General features: G+C 43.5%; 1 protein-coding gene across 1 annotated transcript in view; it reads right to left on the reverse strand.

The window, feature by feature from the left end:
- The window catches only part of DPYSL5 (dihydropyrimidinase like 5), a 78,650-nt gene that overhangs the window by 46,845 nt on the left and 12,048 nt on the right, over window positions 1-19,757 (reverse strand). The window contains exon 2 of the mRNA XM_019735333.3: window positions 1,199-1,463. Within this exon, the coding sequence (XP_019590892.1) occupies window positions 1,199-1,459 (261 nt within the window). The 5' untranslated portion in view covers window positions 1,460-1,463. The remainder of the gene's footprint in view (window positions 1-1,198; window positions 1,464-19,757) is intronic.

The following is a 19,757-nucleotide window of genomic DNA, read 5'->3' on the forward strand; positions in this document are numbered from 1 at the left end:
GGAGGGTTTAGGGAGCCTTGACATTGGCTGCCTAGCAGCAGGAGCACTTGAGCCCCCAGAAAGATGGATCCCAGTGGCAGAGCTCTGAGCCTGGGAGAGGGACTCCCTGAGAACTACAGGCAGAACAGAGGTGGGATTTTAGGGTGTGGGGTCGTTGGGGATTTGAGGCTATGAGCCAAAATAGGACAGAGGACAGCAGCCACGGGGTCAGGAACTGGGGGATCCTTTTCACCCAGGAAGCGTGAAAGGCCAAGTCCTTCGTAAATCAGACAGAATACAAGGCTGCTGCCAGGGTCAGGGGCTTGTGGCCCTTGGGATTCTGATTGAATTCTGCATTTAAAAAATCTTCATAGGTGACTCTGATGCATAGCTGGGTGTAGAGACCCAAGTGGATAAGCATCATTTACTCACAGGCTGGTGTCCAGGGACAGGCCAGCATATGACAGATGATTACAATGCAGAAAGGTGACAGCCATGACAGAGGTTCTGGAAGGGTAAAAGAACCCACTTGTGGCTCCTTTTGCAAAATATAATTTCCTCCTAATTCATTTGTTTCACAGGTCTGAATGTTTGTATTTTGCATTCAGGAACATACGAGCACAGTAGCTCAGGCTTAGCTCAATAACTGTTAAATATTGCCCACGATAACTCCCTCTGAAAGAGGACTCACTATCAGTAGTTTTCAGGCTGTTCTTTTAAAAATAATGAACAAGCAAGGAGAGATACCAGACGATAGCTAGCTATGTCTTTTTCATAATGTCTGCCATTAAAATCATCTAGAAGAAGCATACGTATTTTTCACAATCTTTAGGGGAATTAACTTAGCCTTTCATAAAGGAGTCCATCAGGAGAACCCCCTGCCCCCACTACATACAAGCACAATAACAAACACCAGATCATTCTCTTCTTCCTCTCGGTCCATATTATGTGACATGAAAATATAAAAATAAAGTCAGTTCCCAGCCTGGGTACCTAGGTAAGGGATGTGATCAGCAAAACAGGCCTAAATACATCCTTTTGTGTAATCGTGGAAATCTGTGATAGCTAGCCTGGAATTTCCAATTTTAGTCGCCACACTGCCCCCCTGGAAAGCACCCTTCTTTTTAGCAGTACAGTGGGAGCACCCTGTTCACGTGGCTCTGGTCTGGAGCAGCCCAGAAACAGAAGAAGCCAAAGCGGAAGGCACCGTGGGCATTACCTTGGTTCCGTGGTAGAAGTCGTCCACACACGTGGCGTTCATGAAGGTCTGGTGGAAGTGGGTGCTGGTGTCGATGCCGCCGGGGATCACCAGCTTGCCAGTGGCATCGATCACCTTGGCCCCTCCGGGGATCATGAGCTCACGGCCCACCTGCTGGATGACGCCATTCTCAATGTAGACGTCCGCCTCGTGGGTGCAGTCATCGTTCACCACCTTGCCTCCCTTGATGAGAATCCGCACGCTGGCTGAATTGGCAAGCATGTTCCTAGGGAAGGTGAGAGGGGGGCATGGGTCAAGGTCAAAGTCGCTTTTCACGGTCACCGAGCCCGAACTCTGTGGGCAGAATTAAGTGAGCAGGGATGAGGAGGACATTTCTTCACAGCCTGAGGACATTGGTCGTACAGCCAGCAGGGGTCCTACTGACCTCGCAGTAGGACTTATTGGGAATCGTGACATGGTGGCATTCAGGGTGAATGAAGCTGGGCCCCACAGAAACACCAATATGTATCTTCCTGAAATGCTGTGTGGGTTCTAAAGCCTTTTGATATCTACAGTTTCATTTTATTCCAGAAACAACCTGAGGACTGGCATTTTACGGGTTAGAAGGCTGAAACTGCTAAGGAATTTATGGCTACTTAAGTAGCTGAGTCAAACACAGATGTCATATAGGACCAGTGTCCCCAGTACGCCACATGGTCCTGAAGATCTCAGAGGCTCCTGGGCGTGTCTCTGTGAGCTGAATTCTCCAAGTCTCACAGCTGTTTAACTCATGCCATTCTTCAGACGGATTCTGCTTCAGTTCACCCTCTTAGATTTGCTTCAAAAAGTCCACTACCTCAGCTGGCTGCACATTAATAAGCTCATCTGAGGAGCGCCCCCAAAGATTCAGATTTATTTGGTCCAGACTGGGTCCCCAGAATCCTTATTTTTAAAAGCTAGAGAACTTCCTCAAAGTCACACAACTAGTTTGCAACAGAGCAGGGAATGAAAGCCAGACAGTTGTCTTCAGAGCTGTTATGAACTGAATGTTTGTGTTCTCCCAAAATCCATATGCTAAAGCCCCATCTTTCAGTGAGGCTGTTTTTGGAGATGGGGCCTCTCAGGAATTGTTTAAGGTTAAATGAGGTCATAAGGGTGGGGCCCTGATCCAATAGGATTAGTGTCTTCATAAGAAGAGACACCAGACAGCTCTCTTTCCCCTCCGCTCCCCACCGTGTGCATGCACAGAAGTAAGGCCATGTGAGGACATTGAGAGACGATGGCCATCTACCAGCCAGGAAGAGACCTCACGAAAAACAGACCATGCCAGCACCCTGATTCAGACTTCCAGCCTTCAGAACTGTGAGAAAATAAATGTCTGTTGCTTAAGCCACTTAGTCTGTGGTGTTTTATGGCTGCCCAAAGCAGACTAACACAAGAAGCTGTACTCTTAGCCATGAGCCATACTGCTAATATGGAAGGAGAGTGACCCAGCCCTGGATCTTAAGCTGCCTGGTGGAGCCACTTCAGTGTAAATAATGGCCAGACAATTGGGCCTGACTCCGCATAATGCCGTCAGCTCCCTCCCAACCCTCTGGCAGAATTAATTCCATCTTCAGCCTGGGGGCCCCTGGCCTCAGAACTGCTTGCTGGCCTTCAGCCTTTTCGCGGTTACCAAGGCCTTGGAACACTCCAGGCCTGGACTGGTATTTGGATAATATGGCATGGTTGCTTACCACACTCCTGGCCCATGGTGCTTTTGGAGAATATCTTTTTAAAATGAACATTTGTATGCACTAAAATATTCTGTAACTTCACTCTTTTCTAGTGTCACGCACTGGAGACAACTCTGAAAAAGACACAGGCCTTGCTCTCAGGAAGCTCAGTTTAGTGGGTGAGAGAGACGCAAATAATTGTATTACCCAGTGACTAAAGTACATAGAAAGCGGACGGACACTTATTGTCTAAAGACCTTAAAACTAACTTGACAGGTATTGGTTTACAATGGGTGTCTTGCACTAAGTACCAGATACCAGAGCTGTGAATGGGTGAGACTAGCTGTTTGGTGATGGTCTTGTTCCACCAATAACCTCCCCACACATTTCTACATTTCCAAATTGTCTACATGGACAAAATGCTTAATCCCTTCTAGTCCCGCCTCGCTGTTGACAGTTGACATTCATTATGTTTCTCACTTCCCCCAGTAACTTCATTAGCACCTTATTCCTACAGCTTTCCCTGCTAGTCTTTGCTAAACTAAACAAAGGAAAGATGTTACTGGCATTTTTTTCCACAGCGAACCTACTGTCTGTGTGTGTCCAAGTGTGTGAACATAACAGAGTGAGGTGGGCGGGTGAGTGTAGAGATACCCTGGATCTCTTAGGAGTGGGGGAACTCCTAAGGGAAAGGATTAGAGCACAATTGCTGAAATACATGCTCATAAGCACTGCACATGCCGCTGGCTCTGACTGTCTTTCTCTCTGCTCTGGTTGGGGCAGTATATACAGAGAACATTCTAGTTAGCGATCATGGTGGAGAGAGAGAGGGTCAGGGTCAGTGTCACTAATTTATGGTGCTTCAAGTCACCCATTCTGTTCCAAAACATCATAACTGCAGGAGGGAGCCAATATCCAGCCCACTGGCTAACTTCCTGCAATGGACTGAATGTCTATGTCCCACTCAAATTCACCGCTGAAGCCTAATCCCAATGTGATGATATTTGGAGAGGGGATCTTTGGGAGATATTTAGGTCATGAGGGTGGAGCCCTCATAAGTGGGATTAGTGCCCTTATAAGAAGAGACATGAGAGATCTCGCTCTCCCTGCCATATGAGGAACAGAAGACGGCTGCAAGCAAGTCAGAAAGTTCTCATCAGGAACCGAACCGGCTGGCACCTTGACCATGGCGACTTCCCAGCCTTCAGAACGGTGAGGAGTGAGTTTCTGTTGTTTAAGCCATCCAGTCAATGGTATTATTATAGCAGCTCAAGCTGACTATGATAGCACAGTAGACAGACATGAACATTAATAATCAAATCATTAAGGAATGACTGAGCCCTAAAATAAATGTCAACTCCTTTAAAGACTTCTGGCTGTATCACACATTTCCATTTGTTTAACCAAAACCTTTGATCATCCAGCTATTTTGTCTATGTAAATGAAAGACTTCAAACCACATGTCTGTTCTTCCAGGCAGAAATGGAAAATAGGCCAGATGGTTAAATGCTATTAGAAAAAATTAATCAGAGGTATGGAATTCTACAGCCACATAGTTTAAAGTCTACCCTGACTCTCCCTCCAGTCCCTGGACTTTACCAACAGCGACGTGAATCGAAGGGAACCAATCTAGGACTGGTAGGGTGGTCTTGTGCTGCAAATATAGTGATCTTAAAATTTTCACAATGTATTCAGGGAAGTAATGATGCTTTCCATAGCAAGACGGTAGATACATTCAGTATGCCAAGATTTATCTAACTGTATACAGCTTGTATCCCCCAATTTCCTGATTCTTTGGCATGCGTTCCTTATGTTCCTGAACGAGTGATAAAGGTTAGAGCTAAGGTGACATGCAAGCAAGGAAAACAGGGACATCTGGGTGGGCTAGGGGGGAATCACACTATAACCTGGCAGTCTTCCATGAGAAAGCCTCCTCATGATTGAAATAGTAACAATTATTGCTATTTGTTATCCAATAACTGTCTTGATGGATAACAGAAAATTTCCCATACCGCCCACTCTCCTGCCTTTTTAAAGGCTATTGAGCAGTTCCAAAGCAGAACGGCACAGGGGGCATCTTGCCGAGTAAAGAGTCAAGGTTATGGCGGCTGCTGCTTCCCGTTCATAGAGTGCACACACCTCACAGTCCTAGAAGGCGCTCAGTGTTACTCCTGCCAAGGAAATGACAATCTCGACAATGTGTTTTGCAATGGCCTGCTTCTGTCATCACTTCCACAGTCCCCCTGTGCCTGCAGGGAGGCGCGAGACAAGGAGACAAGGAGAGACTGCACAGTCTGCCCTGCACAGGTGCCTCCTGCCAGCAGCTCAGCTGGAGGATGCCATGGGGCTTGTGGGGCTCAGCACAGACCCATCAGGCCAGAAATGGTGCAAAGGGAATACTTCTTGCATGAAGACCTTAAAACTAACCTAAGAGGTATCAAGTTAAGACATATGTTTCCTCTTTTTAACAACAGGCATTGGTTCAAGACTCACCATTTCCTCTTTTGGTAAAATTCACAGAAAAATGTGTGATTTTACAGACAATTGGTCACTGTGGTATCAAGGAACATGCAAAAAGGAGCTACACAACTGCTCTGTAACTGTGAAGGATCTGTGGCATTTAAGCCAACCCTAAGGGCGCCAGGGGTGGTAACTGCAGGGGTGGGTGAAAGCCAGCTGAGGTCACGGGAAGCGTGGTTTGTCCCTTGCCCCAAGCGGATAACATCTGCTAAAGCATCAAAGGGCAATATATGGCAGTGGTTTGGAAAAGAAAGTGAAAACATGCAGCTGTTTTCTGTTTCTGATCAGCACCTAGGAAAGAGAAAGACCAATGGGAGAGGGGACCACAGGAGAGCCGTCCCTACTGGGGGCCGGAGGGTGGTGGTGGTACTTGTACTTGCAGCGTCTTGGGGTGACTCTGGAAAGGGAGTCTCTTTGAGTTGAAAATGGAGAAGAAATGAAAGGTTCAACAGAACACAAAAGCCAAAAAGAGAAGTTCGAGGTGAGCGGGAAATAGCTAAGGGTTTAAGTTCATGAATTTAATTTTTAGAAAGTAAATTCCTTTCTTAATAGTAAAGCACTAGACAATCTTAACTAACATTAAAGCACAGTATAATTTTATAATGAATTCTTAACTGGCTTTATCAACTCGTGAGTAGATTTAATGATATTGGTAACATACACGTAAGGTATAAAGAATAATGACGCAACACCTATGAACTCACCACTGTCATAACCACTGAAGTCGCCACAGCCCATTCATCGCATCCCACATCCTGCTCCTCACAGGTAACTACTTCTGCGGCCAATTTTTATGAATAAATGACTAATCACAGTTAAGTGACAAGTAAAAGAAAAAGAAGACAAGATCATGGCTGTTCCTGCCTCCTGACCACCCGTTATGACTTCACCTGCCCTGTGACTGATTTTTTCACCACCTAGTTCTCTGCTTTCCAAGGTAAGCAGCAATCTGAGAGCCTACTCTCTGCTCATGATGAGGAAGTGCGGGCATTTCACTATTACCCGGTGCCCACCGGATCATTCCACTGGAATGTTCCACAGGCAGCACACTCAACCTGTCCAAAACCAACAGCACCATCCCCAGTCACCACCCAGAAATCTGGGACTCTTCCTGGATTCCTCTCCAACCCAGGCCAGTATCAGCATCCAGGAGGGCTGGTGGAAATGGTGGACCTGATTTTGGTTACCTGGGAGTTTTGTGCAAACTGTTCTGAGGGATTCTGAGTAGAAGACAGCCAGCTATGGGGATAGGAATGGGGGAAGGTCCATCGCTCATCGGGGGCTCAGGCATCTCCAAGGGCTAGGGGGGACCTGGGGACTAGAGACCTGGACAGGAAGAAGGGCCAGTCAGGCTGAGAGGTAGCACATGAGGGCAGAGGTTAGAGAGGCGATGGCCGATGTTACACCCACCCTGAGACATAATGGATCCTTTCTCCGCTAACCATAAACTATTTCTGCACCTAACTGGCTAACCAGGAGGTCTCTAATGTCCCACAGGCCCTGTTTCCATTTACCCAGGGCTGGGCAGGACCAGGCCTACAGGTGGCAGGTGAGGGCTGACCCAAGGTGCTTATAATTGGGGACCATCTGCACAAGACTGAAGCACCTGAGTCTGGAATACTGCCACCATCTTTGTCACTGCACAGTAGAGAATGTAGAACGGGACCAGGTAGGTCAGGAAAGGGCAAGACTACAGGTGAGAGCCCGGCCCCAGGGCCACCTCTTCAAGGCGGTAAGAGGAAGGGAGGCCCAGTGTGTCCATGTGATGGGCATAAACACAGTAACAGGGCTTGTCCCTGATAAAGTGTACAAAACAAGTTGAGAACAAAGGAGCTGCTACAAGTGAAGCCCAGAGGTGGGCCTGGCTTCTGGGCAGGTGTCTATAAGTCCAGTGGGGGTAGGTCCTTAACAGGCTAAGATCAAGTAAGAGGTTTTAATCCCACGGCTTCATGTGACCCAGCCTGGCCCAGTGTAGCTGGGCTTAATGAGCAAACACCATGAGTGCACAGGGGCCAAAAGTGAAATTCCAGAGGATTAGCCAGGAGAGGGTGGTAAGAAGTGGAGCTGCAGACCACTTGTTCAACGAGATTAGTGATGAGAGAAAGGGCAGTTGTCGGAAGGCAAAACTGAGGGTGAATGAGAGTGTGTGGACAGGCTTCTCTGTGTTGGCACAGCCCTCGCAGGCACAGTCTTTGGCATTTGGGCAGCAACCTAGCTCCTCTTAGGTGCCCACCCACTCGCTGAGGCAAGGAGGCGTTTCCTTTGAGGCTCAGGGAGGACGAGCACCGGCAAACAGCAGTAAGTGTGAACTCAATCTTCCTTCCCTGAGCCCAGCGGCTCCAGGGCCCTGGAAGACGAGCAGAGGGAGGTGTGCTCACACACTGAATCCCCGGCTCCTGACTGAGGCTTTAGTCAGAGAACACCAGGCCTTTCGTGACCAGGAGTCACCATCTCGGTCCCTGCAGCTCCCCCACTGCCCCTGACCCTCAGGCAGATTCCTCAGCCCTGCTGTGCTTTTCATGCTCCTGCCAGCTGTCTCCAGGCCCCAGAAAGAATTCCATCAGCTCCTTTGGAAGGTCGGCAGCTGCAGCTCAAGTGCCTCCAGTGGGCCAGAGTGGCTGCTTCCTAGGACACTAGCCAAAGGAGGAGGGGGCAGCGTCCACTGCCAGAAAAGAGGGGGCAAGGGCTCTTTTCAGTCTGAGACCTGCATTCTTGGGGTGGGGGGTGGCGGGGGTCAAAAGCAGGGGGAAAGAATGAGTTTTCCTAACTGTAAAAGTATCACAAACCTGGGCTACGTGATAAAGTCTAGATTTGGGATAGAAATTGAGCGTGAAAATAAAACCTCTACTTTTTTCTCCTTTCAATTGAAAATCAGTGTGAACTACAGCCACATACAACATCTCGAAAACAATAATTGAGGGAAAGAAGCAAGACAAAGTAGTAAATACGGGATGATTCATTTATATAACACTTAAAATCAGTCAAAAGTGAACTATAAGGCATATAGTGGTAGAACCATGAAGAAAAACCAAAGAAATGATTATCAGAAAAGTAGGCTATGGTTATCTCTGGGGGCAGGGGCGGGCTGCATCTCAGGAGGGGCACATGGTAGAGGAAGATCTTGAAAGCTGCAAATACTCTCGTCTTTTACCTAGGGGGAATTTACAGAGGGGTTTGCTTTAAATTCTTTAAACTGTATGTACAGATTTTTGCAATTTTCTGTATGCATCTCATAAAACATTTAAAAATAAAAAAACAGAACTGCATGACAGTATACAAAAAAAAAAGATATGTCAAATATTATTACAACCATGTAAACGCATGCACACAAATAACAGACCAGATGAAAATAAACAAGGTTTGTGTTATAGGACTATAGGTAACTTACTCCCTCTAATTTTTCCAACTTTCTATATATGTTGATTTTATAATGAAAAATAAACATGGTAATTTAAAACCACATACATACGTTTACATTGCTTGAAAAAAATTTGAAATAAGGTGAAAAACTTTCCCCTCTTCTTTTTAGGAAGTTTTGCCTTCCTTCATCCTGCCACCTTCTGGAAGATTTCCTATAAGGACTGGGCTTTAGGACAAACCAGCCTCCTTCCTTATTTCAACTCAAATAGATTTCAGCAGAGCACAGACTTTTTTCTCTGTGATGTAAGACTCCTTCAAAGAGGACCAGATATTTCATCTTGTGTTAAAATGTGCTTCCAGCTCTCTCCCAAATGCAATGCTTTTACCTGTCATTGACTTTTTTACGCCAATGATGCTTCTGCCCAATTAATGACACCCCCCCCTCCTGTGCCTGCTTCTGCCAGCTGCCTTCTCATGGACCTGACTCATCTCCATCACTGAGGCAAACAGGTGTTTTTGCCCCAGTCCAGAATTCCTGGAGCCTGAGAACCAAATCTCATCAGTGCCTGTGGAAACACGTCACTAAAGGAACCCAATTTGGGGGAGATGGTCAATAAGGTGGGTGAGCCACTGTGGGCTTGATCATCTCCTTGCCAGAGACAAACACAGGTGACACAGCCAGGCTCACCTGTGGGAAGCGCCATGCCCACCAGGAGTGACAGACCAAGAGGGTACTGTCAGCAGGCGTAAAGAAAGGACTATGGGTGAAAATGACCAACTGCCCTTGACGGGGGCAGTGATGCCACTAGCCTGATGGCATCTGCATTTCAGAGGCCTGTTCTAGAGGGCAGTGAATGGGCAGGGATGCAAAGATGTAAGTGGGGTATGAGGAGGAAATGGAGCAGGCAATGGGGTAGGACAGCACCACAAGCACTGAACTTGGCTTTGCCCCTCTAGTTGTGCGACTGTGGGCACAACCTTAACGGCTCCCAGCCCATCTTCTCAGCTGCAAAGTGGGCATCATGAGCGTCTCCTCACCATGAAGCTCTTTATGTTTAAGATTTCATATAAATCTTAGAACAACCTGCTGAGGTAATTAGACATCATTATCCCCCTGTTAAGGCGGAGGAAACTGTGGGTTGGAATTCACACCTATGAGACTGGAATTCCTTGAGAGCAACGCCTAGGCCTTATTTCATCCTTCTAAGGGCTTGGCGCTCAGAGGGGACTCCTTCAATGCTGGTTAAAGGAAGCAAGGAAGATTACTCACGAGACAGTGGTGTGACAGCACTTTGCATGTACAAAGAAGTAACAGTAACAGGTTATTAGTGATGGGAAGGAAGCCTTCTCTAAAGAGTTTTGTGCTGGTGGTGAGGGCGCTTGGTGCAAAGCCTGGGGCAGAGGGAAAAGGAGGCATTCTTTGGGATGAAAAAAAAAACAAGAGGTAGTGGAAAGCGAGGATGGGCTGGGAATGGCAAGCAGACTAATGGCTTCGGGGCTGAGAGGTTAGAATAAGATGAAGAAGCAGCTTGGAGAGCCAGGGTGTGAAGTCAAGCAGCAGCGGCTCAGGGTTCTGAGTGAGACACGCGGGGCACCGTGGAGCATGAAGAGTGGGATCCTGAGTATGGTCAGCGTGTGAAACATGATTTGGGGGCTGGTCTTCCCACTTCTTTACTTGGCACAGGTTGACCGGAGGCCGGGAGAACAGCGACTGCAGTAAGTAACCAGGCACGAGGATGTATTAGGTTAGTTAGGCGGTGACCCTGGAAGAGAAAAGGCAGGAGCAGAGCTGGGAAGAGATGGAATCCTGGAACTTCTCTGGAGGAAAAGGAAAACAGACTGGGGACAACAGTAAGATGGCAGCATGGGCCAACAGGGCCGAGCGAAGAGCTGGTGTGGACAGATGGAGACCAGCTGTCAGGGCACGCCTGCGGTCTGTGGAAAGCCAATAATAAAACTGATTTCAGCTTCACTCCAGGAATCCTTTAGATGGGCCAGAAGATGGCAACTGACCCAATCACCCAAGGTAAGGAGGTGACCAGAGAACACTCACTGAGTGCTGCTACGTGTCAGGCAGGGGCCGGGAAGGCTCTTAAATACATGGCATTTAATTGAAACCACTGCACAATTGCCCTTGGAGTTAACATCTCCACTTGACAGATGGAGATGATGACGACCCATGGTCAGACAGCTTTAGGGAAAGAAACAGAAGTAATTCTAAACACCAAATAATCCCCGAATCAGAAGGTCTGGACCATGCTAACGGGCTAACATTTTGATTTCCTCATGTGTTGAACATGTAGGAGACATTTCAACAAAATACTCAAGCACTATCCATTCTACCTACTAAACCTGTTGTTTCTCATCTGTCCTCTTTTCTCCAAAGCACGGCCTCTGTTCAGGCCCGTATCATCTACCTGGACTATGATGTCACTATTGCCTGGCTACTTCTAACTGGTCTTCCAGCCTCCACAGTTAGCATATTGAGCTTGGTAAAGTGCAAATCAGATCACAGAGGTGGGTTTAGCACCTACTATACTAAGTGCCAGAAGCTGCACCAACCTCCCAGGAGCTCACAAGTTTGAAGCGGAAAAAAATGCAATAACCAAAATTTCAATATGCATGAAGAGAAGGGTTGTGGCCGTGCCAGGAGAGGTGGGAAGCACTTAACACTGACTGAGGTGGAAGACTGCTTCTCAGAGGAAGTACTGTTGAGGTGAGTCTTGATGGTTGCTTTGGAGTTCACCAGGGGTGGGGGAGAAGCCAAACAAGGGCATTCCAGACAGAAGCAGCAGTGTCATCTAGCTCAGAGCATTCAGGATGGCTGGTGTATTTGATATGCGAGGCTGGAGACTACACAGAAGCCAAATCACCCAAGGCCTGATGGGACATTCCAAGAGTGTGGACCTGGGTCTGAGTACAGTAGGAAGGTGTGCTGGTATTGCAAGCAAAGAAGTAACCTCATTAGATTTGCAATTTAGGTAAAAAAAATAAAAGGATGAGAAGAGAGGATGAGAAAACACAGAAAGATACGTTTATAAATTTTGGATGGGTTAAGCATTTCTTAGCATAATCCAAAGCCAGAAATCATAAAAGATTGATTTAGATATGCCTATATAACAATGAAAAACTGATATAGCAAAATATCCCACAAACTACTTTTAATAAAGCCAAGTAAAAATAGGTTATGACACGTTTGCAACATATAACCAAGGATTAATATCTGTAATATGCAATAGCACTTACAAATCTTAAGAGAAAGACAATACTTCAGTAGAAGAAGAAGCTCAAGGATACGAAGAGGCAACCCGCAGAGTTGGGGTAGGGAGGCATAAATAGCCAAGAAGCAAATGAAAAGAGGTTCATCTTTATTAATGATCAAAGAAATGCAAAAGAAAACAATGAGATTACATTTTTCACCTATCATAATGGTACAGACAAAAGGGAACAATGCCCAGAGCAAGTGAGAAAAGCATGCACTCTCATACACTGTTAGCAGGAGTTCAAATTGGTACATTACCAGAGGGAAATCTGGAAAGCTATATGAAAACCTAAAATGTGCATTCACATCTAAGAGTTTCTCCTAAGGAAATAATTGGACCATTGCACAAAAATGTATTATGAGGGTCTCTTGTTGCATTATTGTTTATAATAGCAAATATTTTGAGAACAAGTTTAAGGTTTCTCAATATGAGGACTGTTTATATAAATAATGATATAGTCAACAGAAGGCCATAGAGCCATTAAAGAGGATCATGTAGCTCTCTAAGTTCTGACATGGGAGGTTATCCATGAAACCTTCAGAAGTAAAAGAAGTAGGTTACAGAACAGGACCCATGGTATGCGTATCTACTTGTGTATTTATATATACTCATACATATGTGAAACTCACCTAAATATAAATGAGATTCTTGCATAAAACACTGGGAAGCTATTCACTAAACTATTAACTGCAGTTGTCTCAGAAAGGGAATCACCGCAAGACTCAATCTCTCTGTATTATTTAATTGTAAAAATATTTTTGTAATACACCGGCTGTGGAATGAACAATAGCCCTGATCAAGGGGCAGGTGCAGTGGCGCAGACTCAGGAAGCCTGTGCCAGGGCAGGCCATTGGCCAGCAGGCTAACATCTCCACCGCTAATCTGTACATCTAATGGCCTACTGGATCGCTCTACTTTGATGTCTCACTGGCCCTTCAAACTCATCACATCTAAAACTAAACTCATTCTGTTCTGTCTCCACCTGGCTCCTTTTCCAGTGTCTTCCACCCTGGGAGCAAGCCAGCACCAGGGGCATCATCTTTAGTGAGAAGAGCAAACGACATAGGCAACAGCGATGGATCCCTTCCTCCATTTTGCTCACTGGGGACCCAGACAAGGTAACATCTTCTCGAATGGTTGCAAGATACGAGCATAATACCCCTTTTAACCCAGCCCATCTGGCTGCTGCTTCCCTTGAATGACTGGTTGGAGAGATGGAGCAATTGATTGTTTGGGATTCAAAAGCTTTTACTGGCAGTTCAGTCTGAAAAAGTGGAGATACCTTCATTCACTTAAACAAAAAAAGGTAATGAGCTTTTCCTTGGAGCCGTGGCTGGGCTGCAGAGCACCTGCTGAGTAACTGCCGACAAAAGAGATGAGTAAGCCCACCTCTCTTGAAAACAAGTAAATGGGAGTGATGGGAAGTCTGATGGTCTGCCCTTCGAATTCATCCTGAATGCCAGCATTTCCTCTTCACCTGCTCCTGCTAGAAGAGAGGTAGAGTGGGAAGTGATGACAGACACCTAATTACTTTTATAAATACAATTTATTCCCTTGTACTTCCCAGAAGGGCTGGCTAGATTCCCTGGGTTCCCAGTCCCTGGCAGCTGCCTCCTCACTCTCAGCCCAGGCCAAGGACCAATCCCTGAAGGCAAGTCTAAAGACCAGAGTCCTCCACGCTGAGACTCCAGGTCAGAACACCTGGTGTTGGACAAGCCCTGGCTGTGCTCCAACTCTTCTGCTGCTTCGGCTCAGACCCCAGATTCACATCAGGTACCTGGTTCTCTGTACCTAAGACCTATTTGGTAAAGGGCCTACTATCTGCCTCATTCCCAGAAGGCGGCGGGCACACCTTTCCTTATTGTTGCCTGTTGCTTTCTCCGTGGAGTTGTCAAGCGCTGCCTGTCTGTGTCTGAGGCCCCTCCACCTGTGGGCACCAACTGCCTCCTCTTACCACTTGTACCTGCACTCCTGTCACTGCTCTACCTGCCTGTTTGCTGCCAAATGCCTGCCTGGGCTCCCTGCCAGCTGTGGTCTCTGCTGTCACGGGTGTTTTGCCCAGTGAACTAGTTGTCCCCTCATCTCATCCATTCTAGTCCTCGCCCTTCTCAGCCTGCCCGATTTTGTGGCAGTTCATTGTGACACATTTCTTTTCTGAGAACTGGCAGAATGAGGCAACTTACAAGATTAAAACGTATTTATCTAATAATGGATTCAAAAACATGATTAATTTAACAAAATGTGTAAAACTGGTACAATAAAAACTATATAACATTGTTGAGAGAAATTAGAGAAATCAATAAATAAATATACTGTGTTCATGGATTGGAAGACAACGTTGTTAAGATGTCAGTTTTCCCCAATTTGATCCGGAGATTCAACACAATCTCACTCAACACCTTAATAAGGCTTTTTTGTAGATATTGGTAAGCTGATTCTAAATTTATATAAAAATGTATGGGACCTAGAATAGGCAAACCATTTTGAAAAAGAACGAAACCGGAAGACTTATACTACCTGATTTAAGATTTACTATAAAGCTACAGTAATCAAGACAGTGTGGTATAGGTTTAAGAATAGACAAATACATGGGTGGTATGACAGAGTCCAGAAATAGACCTACATATTTTATATAAAATATGGTTTTATATAAAATGTCAACTGATTTTAACAATGGTGCTAAAGTAATTCAATGGAGGAAAGGGTAATCTTTTCAACAAATGATGCTAAGCAACTGAACATCCATCTGGGGGGGGGAAATGAACTCAAAACAAATAATAGACCTAAATTATAAATTTTAAACTATAAACTTCTAGAATAAAACATAAGAGAGCATCTTTAGGACCTTGGGTTGGGACAAAAAAACCATGAACCCTAATAGATAAAATTGATAAATAGAACTTTATCAAAATTTAAAACTTTTGCTCTTCCAAAGATACTATTAAGAAAATGAAAGGGCAAGCCATAGAGCAAGACAAACCATTTGCAAAACATATTCACAAGACAAAGGACTTATATCTAGAATACAAAGTGAACTCTTATAACTCAATAAGACAAACAACGCAATAAAAAATGAGCAAAAGATTTGAAAAGACACTTCACAAAGAAGATTCAAATAAGCACACAAAAAGATATTCACCATCACTGATTATTAAAGAAGTGCAAATTAAAACCATAATGAAAAATCGTTACCCATTAGAAATATGAAATACGCTCATTAAAATGGCTAAACTTAAAAAGACTAATAATATCAAGGTTAGCATGGATGTGGAACAACTGGAATTCTTATGCATTGCTAGTGGGAATGTAAAATGGTGCGACCACTTTGGAAAATATTTTGGTAATTTCGTAACGTTAAACATACACTTCTCAAACTACTCAGTAGTCCTACTCTGTAGATATTTGCCAGCGAAATAAAAATATGTGCACACAAAGACTTATTTATACTGGTAATTTTTTCACAATAGCCCCAAACTGGGAACAACCCAAATGTCTACCAACAGGTGAATGGAAAAACAAATTGTTAATACAGTACTAATTCCAAACAAGGGAATAATACTCAGTAATAAAAAGCAAATAACTCCCAGAGAATGGGAGAACATTTTGCAAATTGTATACCTGGTAAGAAACTTATATATAAAGAACTTCTACAACTCAGTAATAAAAAGACATTTAACCCAATTTAAAAATGGGCAAAAGATCTGAATAGAGATTTCTCCAAAGATATACGAATGGCCAATAAGCATATGAAAAGATGCTCAACATCATTAGCAATCAGAAATGCAAATCAAAACTATAATGCGATACCACTTCACTCCCACTAGGATGGTTATAATAACAAGTGCTGGCAAGGATGTGGAGAGAAATTAGAATCCTCACACACTGCTAGTAGAAAAGTAAAATGATGCAACTGCTTTAGAAAACACTGTGACAATTCCTCAAAAAGTTATAGAATCACCATATGACCCAGAAATTCCACCCCTAAGTATATACCCAAGAGAAATGAAAATGTATGCCCAAATAAAAACTTACACATGAATGCTGGTAGCAGCATTATTTATAATAGCCAAAAAGTGGGAACAACCCAAGTGGCCATCAACTGGTGAATGGATAAACAAAATGTGGCATATCCATACAATGGAATATTATTCATTAATAAAAAGTACTGATTCGTGCTAGAAGCCAGTTACAAAAGACTACATATTGAAATCGTTTATTTGTACAGCTATGGGCTGTACAAAATTAGGCAATGAAGCTGGATTTAGGCCGTGGGCCATCATTTGCATGACGGATCTACAGCTATAGCAGTTTCTCAGTCTTGGCACGACTGAAATGTTTGGCTGGTTAATTCTTGTATGGGACAATCCTGTGCATTTAAGGATGTCTAGCAGTATTCTTGGCCTCTATCCATGAGATGCCAGTAGCACCTGCCCAGTTGTGCCAACCAAAAATGTCTCCAGACATTGCCATATATTCCCTGAAGGGCAAGCTCGCCCCGGGTAGAGAAATATTGATCTATAGTGATAGCAGATTACTGGTTAGGGGTCGGGAGGGAGAGGATGGGGCTGAATAGGAAGAGGCATGTGGGGTAATAGAAATATTGCATATCTAGATTGTGGTGGTGGTTACTCAGGCAGGTAAGTATGTCAAAACTCTGAAGTGTACACTGAAATGGTCGTGTCTATAGTATGTAAATTGCACCTTAACAAAGTTGACTTAAAAACAATAAAAAGGATTTGTATTTGGGGCTATTATGAAAAAAATTACTTAAAAGTATTTGAAAGGATTGTTGAAGGGAAAGCAGAGAAATAAAAGAGATACAGTTTAGTAGGAATTACGTTTAGTGCAAAGCTTCCTGGCATGGTAGTTCAAGTAGAAAAGGAAATGGTTTGGGAAGGAAAAACTCTTCTTGTTGGATAAAAGCGAGGCTGATTCACCCACCAGGAAAAGCCTTTTGAACCCCAACTAATTCATTGCTTCCCTCCATCGAACCAAACATTCAACAGAAGGATTCAGTCACAATGTTTCAGGGAAAGCTGGTCTCCTCTCTATGTAGATAATTCTAGAAAGAATTTATTGGATTCCTTTTTAAGGAAAATTAGTAACATGACAGGTATATTTGACTGCAGTTTTGCGGGTGGTGCAGACATATTTTTTCCAATGACTATTTTTCTTTTAAATAGTCGTTTTAAAATGGCAAACACCATTCTTAGCTCAACAGGCTTGACAAAAACTCCCTGGGTGGTGGTCTGCCGACTCATTCATGCTGTCTTACGGGGAGGCCACTCGCCTTGTGTGGCTACTGAGCGCTTGAAACAGTGGCTAGTATGATTGAGTAACCGAAATTTTAATTGTATTTCTTTTTAAGTGACTAAGGCTCTATTCAGTGCAGCTCCAGCCAATGATTAAGGAAATGTATAACTATTTCAAGACAACTGTCAATAGAAAGATAACTGCCTCTCAACCTTCTTTTGACCTTCCCTGTCTCTTCCAGTTCAACAAGCATTGTAAATAAATTACATTTTGATGGCAAGTCATGGTCATTATAATCAGGAATAAAGCAGGGATGTCTTCTCTGATCCCAATTATTAAACAATGTTTTCAATTTCCTAAAAAATGCAGTAAGAAAATTAGACCCTCAAGATAATCATGGAAAAAAGTGAGAAATTGTGTTATGATTGTATACCTAGAAAACCTAAGAAAATTTGCTTAAAATAGCAGATTATACGATAAATATAATAAAAACCAATGTATTTTTTTTTCTATGCTAGCAGCCAACCAGCTAGAAATAGAAAAAGAGGTTGTGTTTACAATAATGAAAAACACTGGAAAACACTTAAGAATAAAGAATGAAATATAAAGAATGGTCCAGAAAAGGCAAATCTAAATATAAAGTATTTTCTCTATTTTGATATTTTTTGTTCAGTGGCTGCCCAGGTCAGGGGGTAAGAATGGGAGTACTGCAAATGGGCTTGAGTTTTCTTTTTGGGTCATAAAAATTTTATAAAATTAAATTGCATGATGGTTGTACAACTCTTTATACCAGGGGTGCCAAAAAAATGTATATACATGATTTGTATTCATCTCTTATTATTGGTATATATTAAATATTACAACTTTAATAGTTTTCTTCCTTTCTTAAAATGTGTATTATATACTAGTAATCAGTGAATTGTACACTTAAAATGAGTGAATTTTATTGCATGTAAATTATACCTCAATACAGCCTCTCTCTCTCTCTCTCTTCCCCCCCACGAAAGGCACAGATTCCTGTAGAACGTCTCAAAGTACATAAAATAAGATCTAAACAAAATGAAATAAATACATTCTTAGATGGGAAAAGCTAACATTGTAAAATGTCAATTCTCCTCCAAATTAATATATAAATGTAATGCAATTCCTATTACAATTCCTAACAGGTTTATTTTGAAATGGATAATAATGGAACTGAGAAGAGTCAAGAAAATTATGAAAAGGAATGCTGTGGAGTAGGTAAATGACTTAGCAATATTAAAAGATGCTCTATAAGATTACTGTAATCAAAACTATGGTATCAGCATATGAGGAGACAAATAGAGGAGGGCAGCAGAATAAGGTCTTGGCAGATTTCAATTAAATCCAACACAAAGTAATATTTCAATTCAGCAGAGGGAAAATGATTTACTTAATGGATGAGGCTGGTATCGCTGGCTATTTGTCTGGAAGAAAATTAAGTTGGTCCCTACCTTACAGCATATACCAAAATCTGTAATCTATCTGGAATTTATTTAAATGTAAAACACAAAATAAAAATATTAGAGGAAAGCCCAGGAAACTACATGTACAACCTAGGAACAGGGGAGCCCTTTTAGCTCAGTCTGGAAACCCAGAAGCCATAAAAGTCACATTTCTGACTTTATAAAAAATCTTAAAATTTGGTAAATGATATCATAGAAATAAGTCAATAGATAAACAGTAAGTAGCCTGGCAAAACATATGCAATGCATATGACAACTATGAGAGCTCTTACAAATAGGAAAAATACACCCACGAGAAAGATAGGCACAGGATATCAATAAGTGCCCACAGAAGAGCAAATCTATGTGACCAACAGCATATGAAAAGATGTTCAACCTCTCCAGCAATCAAGGAGACACAAATGAAAGTCACAATAAGGATGAATCACTTCTCATCCACCTAACCGGCAAAAATCCCAGGGTGATACCTAACATTGGCAGGACTTTGGGGAGGAGGGCTGCAGGTTGGGAGTGGTCGTGAGTGATACTGATGGAAAGGCATTATTACGTGCTTTTGGAAAACAGTCTGAAAAGACCTCTATTAAAATTTTAAGGAGATCTCTGAGTCAGCAACTCCATTCCTAGGACTCCATCCATAGAAAGATGAGGGGAGAGGTCCGCTATACAGAGAGGTCTGCTGCAGCACTGCTGGTAGGGCAAAAACCAAAACACTGGAAACAAACTGAATGCCCATCTATGGGGAATGGTTGAAAATCCTGTGGTGGTATCTAAAGGAAAAATGTTTCTCTAATCACAGCACCGACACTAACTTCGGGAGTTAGCACAGACTCTCCCCCACCCCCCCAGCTAAAGGCTCAGTCCCCGAAGACTGCTCTCTTTGCAAATGCCAGTCACATATCCCAGGTGGTCACCTGTACTTCCCACCAACTGACCATAAATCAGGCGTTCTCAGGAACCTCCTTCTTGAGTTTGATAATTTGCTAGA

The sequence above is a fragment of the Rhinolophus sinicus genome, chromosome 2 (assembly GCF_057876585.1).
Source record: "Rhinolophus sinicus isolate RSI-liver-muscle chromosome 2, RSI-T2T, whole genome shotgun sequence".
Classification (NCBI taxonomy): domain Eukaryota; kingdom Metazoa; phylum Chordata; class Mammalia; order Chiroptera; family Rhinolophidae; genus Rhinolophus; species Rhinolophus sinicus.